The sequence below is a fragment of the Podarcis filfolensis genome (assembly GCF_964270895.1).
Source record: "Podarcis filfolensis genome assembly, chromosome: 17".
NCBI classification, from domain to species: Eukaryota; Metazoa; Chordata; class Lepidosauria; order Squamata; family Lacertidae; genus Podarcis; species Podarcis filfolensis.
In genome coordinates, this window is record NC_139621.1 from 23,642,960 (window position 1) to 23,655,710 (window position 12,751).

Genomic DNA, 12,751 nt, shown 5'->3' on the forward strand with positions numbered 1-12,751 from the left:
TCGATAAATGCTTTGAAATCTTGTGAGAGACTTCATTAAAATCACTTTGGTTACCTCATAATTTCTCCTCTCTGTGTGGCTGCTGTTTGGTGGCTGATAAGCAATAAGCATATCATTGAGGCTGTTCCATGTGAAGGATGAGATGGGCCTCGTGTGGTCTTGCAGATGAGTGATGTAGCCTTCCTGGGGTGGTTTGGTGATGTTGAAAATGAGCAGGGATTTGGCTGTTTCACTGTCTTCGGCATCCAGTATGGTTGTTGACAACAGGCTCAGAATGAACTGGTCTGCTTCTAGGATTTGCATAGCCATGAAGGCAGCTTGGGGCGGCTGGTTAGGAAACGCACCTCCAATGTGAACGGGAAGCCAAGCATGCTCAGACTGCGGAAGAAGAAGCAGGTGGCAAAGTAAACATCTAATTATGGCTGAATGTTCTTTTGGTAGCCTAACCCAGTGATGCCATCCAAGTGTTTTGGACTGCATTTCCCATAAGTCCCAGCTGGCATGTCTAAGGCTGATGGGACTTGTAATCCAAAACATCTGGAGGGCACCAGGTTGGCAAAAGATGGCTTCACCTAAGCCTGGATCTGTCTATGCCAAAGTTCCTTCCTATAAGGGCAGGGGTCAGCAACCTTTTTCAGTCATGGGCCGGTCCACCGTCCCTCAGACCATGTGGTGGGCTGGACTAGATTTTGAAAAAAATATATGAAGAAATTCCTAGGCCCCAGAAATAACCCAGAGATGCATTTTAAATAAAAGCACACATTCTACTCATGTAAAAACACCAGGCAGGCCCCAGAAATAACCCAGAGATGCATTTTAAATAAAAGGAGACATTCTACTCATGTAAAAACACGCTGATTCCCGGACCGTCTGTGGGCCAGATTGAGAAGGCGATTGGGCCACATCTGGCCCCTGTGCCTTAGGTTGCCTACCTCTGTATAAGGCCTTTACCTTGTAGATGGTCTTGCTTCTGCTATCTGTGAGATCCAGTCTGATGGGAATGTAATCAATGTTGGGCGAAGGAGGGTCCAAATGCTGGTATCTTAGGCCCATCAGGAGAAAATCTTCACAGTTCACTTTAATGTTCTGTATGGTCTTCAGGCCTGAAACACAGCTCCCAGATGGACACCTTTCACCTCTCCTACGTCCTAATGGCCCAAAGGAAATCACAGTGGGTTTTTTCTCTCTCAACAGAAACATGGACAGAAGATGCAAACCAGACACCAGAAGCTAGGAACAGTTCACGACTGAAATACCTATGGGAAGGAATGATGGGGCTATGAGATGTTCTGTGAATATTTTTTATAGCCAGCTCCAGCTTTATGTTCTGTGTGAATCAGGTGGGGTATCTCTCTGTTCATAGAATGCACTCCCAGAGAAGCCCACCAAGGACACTTGCCTCACGTCCACTCTTATTATTTTTTAGGCATTATGTTAAGGCACATCATTCTATTGGCCATGGTACAACAATAAGTAACCAAACAAACCTCTGTGTTGCAAAGAGAACGTCAGCAATGTCTACGCAACACGACGACCATGTACATATGCAATAGACAATCTTTTAGAAAATTCCTTCAAACCATAACAAGTCCAAAATGAAATCTTTAGTCTCAAAGTCTCTGAAAATCTTTAAATGAAGCGAGGTACCAGACTTTGTACGATAGAAGACAAGCTGTGAAGCTTTGTGTATTCAGCAAATATGATGTCCAACACTGAACAGTGATTCCGGATATTGACTAATGTTTTTTTAGAATTCTTCGTCAGTGTGGTGGGAGGATATAGAATTGCTTCATAAACCCATCTTATTTTGAATGAATGTATGTAAATGAAAATATAAAATGCCGTGGAACTGTGCTCATGTAACAATGTACATGGTCATCGTGTTGCATAGACATTGCTGACATCATTTATTGGGCAGAGGCAGCAGCTTACAAGGGCGATTGGGGGAACCAATGTTGTATGCATGACGTCAAGACGTCGATTGGAAGGAGCTGGGGCAGAGCCACACACAGCGGCCGTTCAGCTTTAATGGCTGGTGGCTCCTCCTCCCATGATGTTCCATGATGCGTCACATCATGCCCCTCCCCATAATGTGGAGGCAAGTTGGCGCCCCTGTACAACCTCATCACTAAATGAAGATATTTGTGATGATATAACTGGTGCAGAGAAACGAAGTGTACATACCGGTTGTGGGAGGGAAACTATGAGGGTGATCTCCACGAGGTGGTTCTTCTTCTTCTGATCCTCTGACAAGTTGCCCATGGGCTGGCAGGAAAGTTTCTACAGAAATCAGGCTTATGGTACAATCCAAGTTTATTTTCCTGTTGTAGTCTAAAGTAATTACGTTCTTGTTAATTACATTGGACAGGCCATGAAAGCTAGGGACCTGTAGGGCACTCAAGCTCATCTTGATAATATTGCAATCTGGTTCAAGTAACTTTACAAGGAAGGGAACCATTTCGGTAAATGTCTCTGTTTCCGTAAATCTGCAAAGGGCAAGCAAAAAGACAGTCAAATTTTAGCAAGCAAAAGAGTTGGGCACATTTTGGAATCTACAACATTTGGTATATTTTAATTGGAACCTGTTTGTGGGTTTCCCAAAGGCTTGTCTACTGTGATAATACAATGCTGGGCTATATGGGCCTTTGGCCTGATCCAGCAGGTTCCTCTCATGTTCTTACAAAATTCAGAAAACCTATTTATGCATTGAGGTGGCTGAACTCTTATGAAGCTCTGTCTCAAACTTCAAGATTCATCCCTATAGTTATGCCAACTTATTAATTCATCAGGTAAAAAGGTAAAGGTAAAGGACCCCTGTACGGCTAAGCCCAGTCAAAGGCGACTATGAGGTTGCAGCCCTCATCTCGCTTTCAGGTCGAGGGAGCCAGCGTTTGTCCACAGACAGCTTTCCGGGTCATGTGGCCAGCAGGACTAAACCGCTTCTGGCTCAACGGAACACCGTGACAGAAACCAGAGAGCACGGAAACGCCGTTTACCTTCCCGCTGCAGCGGTACCTATTTATCTACTTGCACTGGTATGCTTTTGAATTGCTAGGTTGGCAGGAGCTGGGACAGAGCAACGGGAGCTCACCCCATTGTGGGGATTCGAACTGCCGACCTTCTGATCAGGAAGCCCAAGAGGTTCAGTGGTTTAGACCGCAGCGCCACCCACGTCCCTAACTGCATGGTTCCAAGTGTATGGTTAGGCAAACCTATTATTTCATTTAATCAACCACATCCTACAGCAGAAATGCAACCTTGAAAGCTGGAAAGTATGAGCAATACCATATGAGCCAGTGAGCTATTCTTCTTCAGTGGCTTAATCATTTATTTAGATATTTAGATGCCACAGAATCGTGGCAACAAAATGGCACTCACAGAGGTGGACAAACACCGCAATGGCCAGCCCTGCTGCTGCTGGAGAGGTTTTAAAGAGAGGCTCTTTTTGTTTTGAGTAGCAAGGCCTTCAACAACCCTCAAAGCCTGATTTAGCTCTGTTTGTGTTGTGAATCTAACCCTCTGGGGTGGGTTCACTATCTTGAGATATCCCATTACTGGAACCATAATTCTTCCTTGCTGACAGTAGCAACAGGCACAATCAGTGTTAAGTAAATTATCCATAATTTTATTTATGGGCCAAGGAATAGGATGAACATGAACAAATGAATAATTTGTTTAATGCATTTGGTTTTGCAACCAATGGGCACCTTGGATTTTTTATTTTCTTCTTTTTTGCACTTCATTTATTTATTATTAATGTTGCAATACATATATGAAATCTTTACATATTTATACATATATATTATATTCGTAAATTCACATTTTCACATGTCATTATGTACCAACATTTATCCATTTCTTATTTCTTGCCCTGTGTCTTCCCTCCACCCGTGCGTGACTTCCTTGTTATTATTATGTACCGGTAACTTTATTATTGAGATTGTAATTTTGTATCTTAATAATTAAACATTCAATCTTATATATCTGCTTAGCTTAGCTTAACTTAACTTTGTGAAATCAGTCTATACATATCAATAAATTCTTGTTGGAGCATCTTTTGGTCATGTATTCTTCTACACATTTCCATTCCTGTTTGAGATTTTGATTAGATTGCATTCTAATTGTTGCCGTCATTTTTGCTAATTCAATCATTTCAAAAAAATTATTTTGCCAATCTTTCAATGTCGGTACTTCTTCTAATTTCAATTTTTTTTTGCAATCAATAGCCTTGCGGCAGCTGTTGCATACAAAAAGATTCTCTTCATGTCTTTTGGGATGTCATTTGTTATAATTCCTAAAAGGAATGTTTCCGGTTTCTTACCAATTGTTGTTTTAAACATTTTTTTCAGTTCCTCATGTATATTTCCCCAAAATTTCTTAATTTTATCACATCCCCACCATATATGATATAAGGTATCAGAGGGATCCTTATATCATGGATTTTTTATTTTCTTTGTGATGCGATATAAAAGAAAACTCAGAAGAGATAATTCACTTAGCATTACCTTTTAATATTAGGTGAATGGTAGAAACATGCTTGTTCTTTCCTAAGAAACACCCCCTGAGACATCCCCCCAGTGCTGCTTACCTGTATAACCTCAGCATGACTAAGTCTTCATTGAGAATAGGGCATCCATTGTGAGTGTACTTGACTTCATTGGGAAGAAAATGGCAATCAAACACCTGTTGAAAAATAGGCTTTGTTTAAAGAGGAGGCAGCATATTTCAGGCGTTTTCCCTTTGGCTCATTTTGGTTTGTCTCAAAAAAATGTTTTGCAATGCAGAAGTGATTTACATAATTACCCTGTGGTATAGCGTGTTCTCCTTCATGGGGAGCACGTGTTGCGGTGGGGGCTGACAAGACCCTCCAAAGTTGTGGGGCGGGCTAATTGATCATTGCCCACTGTTGTGATTGGGCTTCCCTTGTTGTTGGGAGGAAGTTAACATTGCTATTTTGTGACTGAAAGCCAGAAATGTTAAAACTTGCCGCACGAGGCATAGAGCTTCCTCTTTTCGCTCCGTGCATCGGATTGCCCATCCCTCCCTCCCTATATTCAGGGTTGTTCAGATTGACCTTGCTATGCCTGTCATGGGGTTGTCTGCTCTTGGGGCAGGGGCCCGGTAGGAATTTTGTCCATCTGGCTGATTGGCTGGTGCCATTTGGTTTTTGCCTACTGCATAGCAAATCGTCACAACTTTTAAGGTTGCGGTTAGGCATTGGTTTATGGTTTGGTTGGTTGAGGGGCATGGATTGGCTGTGCCTGCCCCTCTAATGCTGCTGCTGCAAGGGATTCCGTTAAAGGAATACAGGGGCTCACCATTGCTTTTGTCCAAACCCTGTGAAGGGGCTAGGGCCACGCAAGAGCCCCTGGTTGCATTTGGGGAAGGCTGAGGGCAGGTTCCCTGCTCCGTCGCTACCCCCAAGTGTATTCCCATTTTCTGACTTTCGCAGGCTTGCGAAATGTCAGTCTGTCCCCCACTGGGGGGCAGATAGTCGCAACCAATGCCTAAGCAACCACTCACATTTTTGTATTTAATAAAGTTGTGGCCAAAAATTATGCCAAAAAACCTTAAACAAAATTTCTGTGTGGTGTGTGAGCTATTTGGGGTGGCTTGGGGATCTCAACATGCAAATATATAAAAAATGGGTAGATAGCTTAACAATGTTTCTGGGACTGTGGGGAATTAATACAGTTATAAGCCGCCACAATCTTTGAGCAATCAGAGACTCCTGGGGTTCCAAGAGCTTTACCCAGGGCTCAGTTTCCTTGGAATGAAGGTCAATAGAGACTGTGGTGTCTTTAGCATATCTGGTTTTATTTACACATATATACAACCACTTGAGAATTTGGTATAGTGGTTAAAGAGTCAGACTAGTACCTGGGAGACCAGGGTTCAAATCCCCACTTGCTTACTGAGTAAACTGGGGCTGGTCACTGACTCTCAGCCTAACTTACGTCACAGGATTGTTGTGAGAATTAAATGAGGAGGGGGAGAACCAAGCAGACCACCTTGCGCTCCTGGGAGAAAAAGGTGGGATATAAATGCAACAAACAAACAAACAAACAAACATATCTTCAGAAGATATGCTTGTCTCCCTTATATTTTATGTAAAGCAGCCCTCAGTGCTTTGTGATCATATCATGACCCTGTACACTGCAGCATTCTTAAGATAGACTTCCGAGTCTCCTAATACACAGACGTATAATACATATAAACAGAGTATAATAAGGAAGGACAGATCCTGAAGCTGAGGCAGCAATACTCCAATACCTGAGAAGAGAAGACTCCCTGGAAAAGACCCTGATGTTGGGAAAGATTGAGGGCACAGGGAGAAGGGGACGACAGAGGACGAGATGGTTGGACAGTGTTCTCAAAGCTACTAACATGAGTTTGACCAAACTGCAGGAAGCAGTGGAAGACAGGAGTGCCTGGCATGCTCTGGTCCATGGGCTCACGAAGTGTCGGATACGACTAAATGACTAAACAACAATAACATCATCATCATAATAAACAGTGGATCCAGTTATTTGCATTTAGTTCCCATTTAACTCAATGGGATTTAAGTTGAAGTTGGCAAGAACTAAAATTCAACCAGCTTAGTCTGGAGGATCAAGCCATCTGGGACTATGGAGCCCCAAATTGTATATCGGATATCCAACCACACATTGCTGCTGCTGTCTGACTCTCCGAGCATTTTCGTGCAAGTTCCCACTCACTGCAATTGATTTGGACTACAGACAGACTGCTTTGGCCAGAATGCTCATTCATATTACACTTGCCTTGCTTTCACTGTATTTCTCCCGTATCCAAAAATGGTATTTTTTGTAACTGAGCTAAATAATAATAATACCCCATCACACACACTCACAGGGTGGCAAAGACATAAGAAGCTAAACAATTTGTCACCATTAAATTATTCCCCCCAAAATCTGTCACCTGGTGGGGCCAACATCACCTTGCCTAATGGTAAAGGCAGCCTCGCCTGCATTGACATTGGGCAGTGCATTCCCACCGACCCCACACGGGACACAAGGAAACACATCTGAGCCCGTCTCACCAATTTTGTCTCACAAATGCAGCCAACGCAGGAGAGAAACCAGATGCACCTCTTAGTCAACACAGGTTTACATTTCTTCGAAGAGTTGATTTAAAACAAAGCTAATTTAAGCCCCACATGTGGAAATGACATCAGGTGCTCACTGAAAGAGCGCTAGGAAGTCAGAGAAGCAATTTAAGGCTCACGTCTCCAAATGCTCTTAGCCCTGAGAATTCAGCTTCCTTCTAATGGAAGACGAGAGCTGCAACATGGTACAGGCAATGCTATCCATCAGAGAACTATGGCCATAATAGTCATAAATTGTGTTTTTCCAGAAGACATCATTAGTTCCTCCACTTAATTGATAACGAGGGAGATAAATAATGAAAGCTTTTTTCCTCAACATGACTCTTGCCGTAGACAGACAATGATTATAAAATAGACACAATCTGCTTTGTTAAAGGGAAACAGCTGTTTTATGCTTCCTAATATGTTTTTCTTTCATATGAACAGGCAGCCATAATTGTCTATAAATTTAACAAGTAAAACAAAGGAGAGCTAAATCTTTTCCTAATTACTGTCTGGCTTTGCTTTTATTTCCACTTCAACTACTTTTCAATTACAATTTGTAATTAAATTGTCACACATTCCTAGCACATTACTCACTTTAACGACAGCAAAGGAAATAATAGGACAGGTTCTTGCATAATGCAGTGTTTGCTGGTTAAAAGCACAATCTCTTTAGCAAAACAAGGGCAAGTTCTGCCATGGTGGGGGGGGGGGCAGTTAATAGTTGCCAACTGACCAGAGCATGTTCTGCTTCTATGCTATTAGCATCAGCTCAAAATGAACCGAAGGCATGGCGATCAGCATTATTACCTGATGATAACTGCATATTGCTATTAGGTATAGGTAAAGGTAAAGGGACCCCTGACCATTAAGTCCAGTCACGGATGACTCTGGGGTTGTGGCACTCATCTCGCTTTACTGGCCAAGAAAGCCAGCATTTGTCCACAGACAGCTTCCAGGTCATGTGGCCAGCATGACTAAGGTGCTTCTGGCAAACCAGAGCAGCGCACGGAAACACCGTTCACCTTCCCGCCGGAGCGGTACCTATTTATCTACTTGCACTTTGACATACTTTCAAACTGCTAGGTTGGCAGGAGCAGGGACCAAGCAATGGGAGCTCACCCCATCACGGGGATTTGAACCGCTGACCTTCTGATCGGCAAGCCCAAGAGGCTCTGTGGTTTAGACCACAGCGCCACCCATGTCCCGCTATTAGGCATAGGGATATGCAAAAAACAAACAAACAAACAAACAAACAAACCCCACAACCCTATGTCTAAACTAGAAAGATAGCAGAGGTTACAGATATACTGTGTGTCATTGTTCCAAAATCACTTGCTAATTTCCAATGTCATATTTGTTTCTTCATCATGGCAGCTTTATTCACAGTAAAACATCCCCACACAATGCTTCATCTTAACAAATGAAGAATACAAGTCCTACTGGAGCAAAAAAGAAAAAAAAGAGGTCTACTTAGTCTAGCATCCTCTTCTTCACAATGGGACAAACAAAGTTTCCACCTAGATTGCTATTTGGTTCTTAGGGCTAGTTTGCAGAAATTAATTTCTTTTAAATGTATGTGGGTAGCCATGCCCACTTTGGGCCGCACCCACCACTGGCATACACTCCTAGGCTTGCCATACGTCTGGAAAATTCTGGACATGTACGGAAATTGGATGCCTAAAATGGTGTCTGGGGGGAATTATTGAATTTTAAGCAGAGATGCTTCTGTTGCTGCCGGTCATCTTCCTGTCCAAAGGCAGCCGGTGCCTTTGAGGGTCCCCCTCCTGCAACATAATGAGTGCAGCCAGATGGAATGCGCAGGGCTGGAATTTTAATTTTTGAAATATGGCATGCCTATGCACTCCTCTAGAGTGAGATGAGCGCACAACCCTAGAGTCTGTCAAGACTGGCCCGTACAGGCAGGGGTACCTTTACCTTTATGCACTCCTAGAGAGCTGGCCAATGCCAAATCAAAATTTGGCCACCAAAGCTGTTGTAGGGGGCCTCTGCTAGGTAACTAGAAGGACTTCCTTTGTGTAGAGAGCAACAAGTAAGAGATATTCAGCTTCCTCTAAAGTATATTCATCCAATCATTTGATGAGGCAGATGGTGAACATGTATTAGTCCACATATGGGGTGAGCTTGGTGCATCTCTGAGAAAGGGCGCAACTGGTTGGTGCACGAGCAGTATTCATTGAAGCAAAGTGACCAGAACAATGTTCCTGTTGATAATTGGCCACATTTTTATGGGCAGCTTACTACATAAGAGTGAAACTTCATATTGCTATAGCCAGAAGAATATAAAAAGAGCCCAGAGGAGTCAGAACAAAGGTCCATCTAGCTCTGGATCAGGTTCCCACAGTAGCCCCCAGTAAGCTCATGAACAAGGCATTCAGGCAGCAGACTCCCCCTACCCACTGATATTCCAAGGCAAAACTAGGCATATGGGATTTGCATGACTGCATAGGTTGCATACACACCATATGTTTAAACTACATGCCTTTCCCCAAAGAATCCTGGGAACTGTAGTTTGTTGAAGGTGCTGAACCTCGGGCTCTCTTTGTGTGTGAACTACAGTTCTTAGGATTCTTGTGGGGGGGGGAGCTGTTTACTTTAACTGTTTGGTGTGCACATAGTCCTCAAATCAGACATTTCCCCACCCAGCAGCAGGAGGAGCCAAGTATAATTTTGTGCACCTGACACGTTTATGTTTCCAATACCAGGGTGGCGGAAGAAAACACACATGATCACTGCTCCCAGTGCCAGCCACACTGCTCTCAAAGCATCCCATTCTATTTTGTATTAGTAACCAGATCGAGAAAACGTTGCTTTCTCCACACAGGTTCCCATAAGTAAACCCAGATGGGACAAAAGTAGAAGAAAGGTGATATGGGAAATATGTCTGATGTGGAAAGGAAGCATAAAAAACCCCTTTGTATGTTTACCATCTGTTGATGGTAATTCTTGGGAACTGAACAAGTCCCATGGTATGCTGTGCATTCACATTTTAGTCACGCTATTACTACATGGGGAGCAATTAAAAGGAACCCTTGCTTGTGGTTAAGAGCTGTACAGTGCTGGGCTTTGCCCTGGGGGGGTCTTATCTAAAATGTACATGAACAGCTGACTTACCTCCTGGTGGCTTTTAATAATAGTTTTTAAAAAACCAAAGCAAGCACAAATTAGAAGCGTTTGAGGGCAAAGTGCTGTTTCATTCAGCAGCAGTGGAGAAAAATTAGAGATAAGTCTGCTTTGCCCATCGATATATAGGTGGGGCTGTATGCAGTTGCTTCAGTTTGGGAAAAGGTGTATCAAAAGCTTTTAACTAACAAACAAGCTTCACTCACAATGAAAAGCCACTGAGAGCCAGTCACTGAGAGCCAGTGTGGTGTAGTGGTTAAGAGCAGTGGACTCGTAATCTGGTGAACTGGGTTTGATTCCCTGCTCCTTCACATGCAGCTGCTGGGTGACCTTGGGCTAGTCACGCTTCTCTGAAGTCTCTCAGCCTCACTCACCTCACAGAGTGTTTGTTGTGGCTGAGGAAGGGAAAGGAGATTGTTAGCCGCTTTGAGACTCCTTAGGGTAGTGATAAAGCGGAATATCAAGTCCAAACTACTCTACACTACAATGGAAGCCAATGCTATGTTTGAGAATGGCCATTCCGCCGTTCCAAAGTCCAGTTACCCCCAATAAGTCGTCCCTTTTCCTCCTCTTCCCAGCTCCCCAAATTTCCATGCCAATATATTTCGCATACCTGTGGGGTTAGTTTCCCAACCCTCTGCGTCATCGGCTCGTTCATCACAACTTCCACTTTGCAAGCGTCCTTCTCTCGGGGAATGGAAAACTGCAGGTCCTCTTGCAACAGGAAGATGGACTGGCCCTTCATCACTTTCGCCCCACGGTTGACGTTGACAAAGGAGGAGTGGATGCTTCTCAGATTAAGTGCAAAGAGCAAAAGGAGCCAGCTGTTCCCCAAAGCCTTCATAGTGTGGTTAGCAAAGGAGAAAACTCTTTAGGGAAAGGGGGTTGTTTTCTTAGTCCTTCCTGGGAAGCTTCACCACCTGATCATGGGCATCAGGCTACAGTGTCCTCTATGAGCTTCATCAAGAATATTTCCTGCATAATGGAATCTGGACAAGGAACCTTTTCAAATAATCCTCAGGTAAATAAATTAATGGATCAATCCCAACATTTAGAACAATGGACACATTTTCCCCAAAAAATCTAGGGGGTAGGGGAAAAAAAACAGAGAGAGAGAGAGAATGACAGTAATGAATAGGAAGGTACAGTGCATTGCATCTGTTGCTACAAGTGAACATCATGCCTTGACATCCCACACAATCATATTTCATTTCAGACAACAAATGAGCTATGTTGATGGGAGACAGGCAGCTGAAGAGCTTTATCCAGGCTGCTACAGCTCCCCATCTACACCCCACATGCTCAGACCAGGCTGCAGCAATTCAGGTATCTTGTGTAAAGGGGGGAAAAGGTGCCGTACTCACCATGAAGTTGTTACACACTTTTAACATTTGAAAAAAGGTGTGGGTACTTGAGTACCCCCAGAAAAATGGTCTTGTGCATGTTACACAAAACTGGGAAGGCCTGAGATATTTTGGGCAATTTTCAACCAAAATGTCCCCAAAGTACAATGATTGCTGCTTGCAGTTTGGGACTTGAACCTTCTCCTGCCACCAGATCTGCTCCAGAGGGTTGGGGGAAACCCAAGAACAGATTGAGGGGATGGTTTTTTTGTGGTGGTGGTAATGTTCTATTGCACTGATGTTGGTGCCTGAGGCAGAAGAATCCAAATCACAGGGTATAATATAATTAACAAACAAAACAAAACCAAAAACCAGGTATTTGGGTGCCATTTAATGTTACCCTGATATTTTCTGCTTGAGGCAGAATAGAATGCCTATGAATAGAGCCAGACCTGATTATGGACCGGAGATCAATAGTCATAATCATAATCATCAACTCAGACTTCCTCATTGTACAGTTCTGTCACCAGCTTCCACTGGGAGATATGGAAGCTTTTTCCAAATCTGGATCTCATGCGTTTATCAGATAGTCCCGGGGAAAGCTTTCCCACCCATATCAGTGTTCACCCATGAAGCTCAACACACCCTCCAAGTGTCCCTGTTTTCCAGGGACAGCCCGGATTTACAGAAGCCATCCCACTTTCTGATTTGATTGTAGAATGTCCTGCTTTTGCTTAGGACGTCCCTATTTTCATCAGAGAAATGTTGGAGGGTAGGCAGTTAAGCATGTCAGAAATCAAGCCTTTATCGGGAGAAACTGGCAACCAACCCTAACCAAGGAGATGAGTGAGTATACAACTTTTAGAAGACATCTGATGGCAGTCTTGAATAGGGGAGTTTTTTCATGTTTCATGTTTTATTAGGTTTTTATATATGTTGGAAGCTACCCAGAGTGGCTGGGGCAGCCCAGTCAGATGGGTGGGATATAAACAATAATGTTGTTGTTTGTTGTTGTTGTTGTTGTTGTTGTTGTTGTTGTTGTTGTTGTTGTTGTTATATAGGACATCCTTATTTTCACTGGAGAAGTGTTGGAGGGTATGAGCACATAGGGAAATTCACAATGGTACACACCATAAATTAAGTTGTATGTAGGATT

The 12,751-nt window shown here is 43.3% G+C and overlaps 1 protein-coding gene across 1 annotated transcript in view; it reads right to left on the reverse strand.

Annotated features, from left to right (window-relative positions):
- The window catches only part of FREM1 (FRAS1 related extracellular matrix 1), a gene marked incomplete at its 5' end in the record, with an annotated part of 76,098 nt that extends 65,002 nt beyond the window's left edge, over window positions 1–11,096 (reverse strand). The window contains 5 exons of the mRNA XM_083592618.1: window positions 55–378; window positions 952–1,148; window positions 2,185–2,486; window positions 4,589–4,683; window positions 10,866–11,096. Of these exons, the coding sequence (XP_083448744.1) occupies window positions 55–378; window positions 952–1,148; window positions 2,185–2,486; window positions 4,589–4,683; window positions 10,866–11,096 (1,149 nt within the window). The remainder of the gene's footprint in view (window positions 1–54; window positions 379–951; window positions 1,149–2,184; window positions 2,487–4,588; window positions 4,684–10,865) is intronic.
- Between the last annotated feature and the right edge of the window lie 1,655 nt (window positions 11,097–12,751).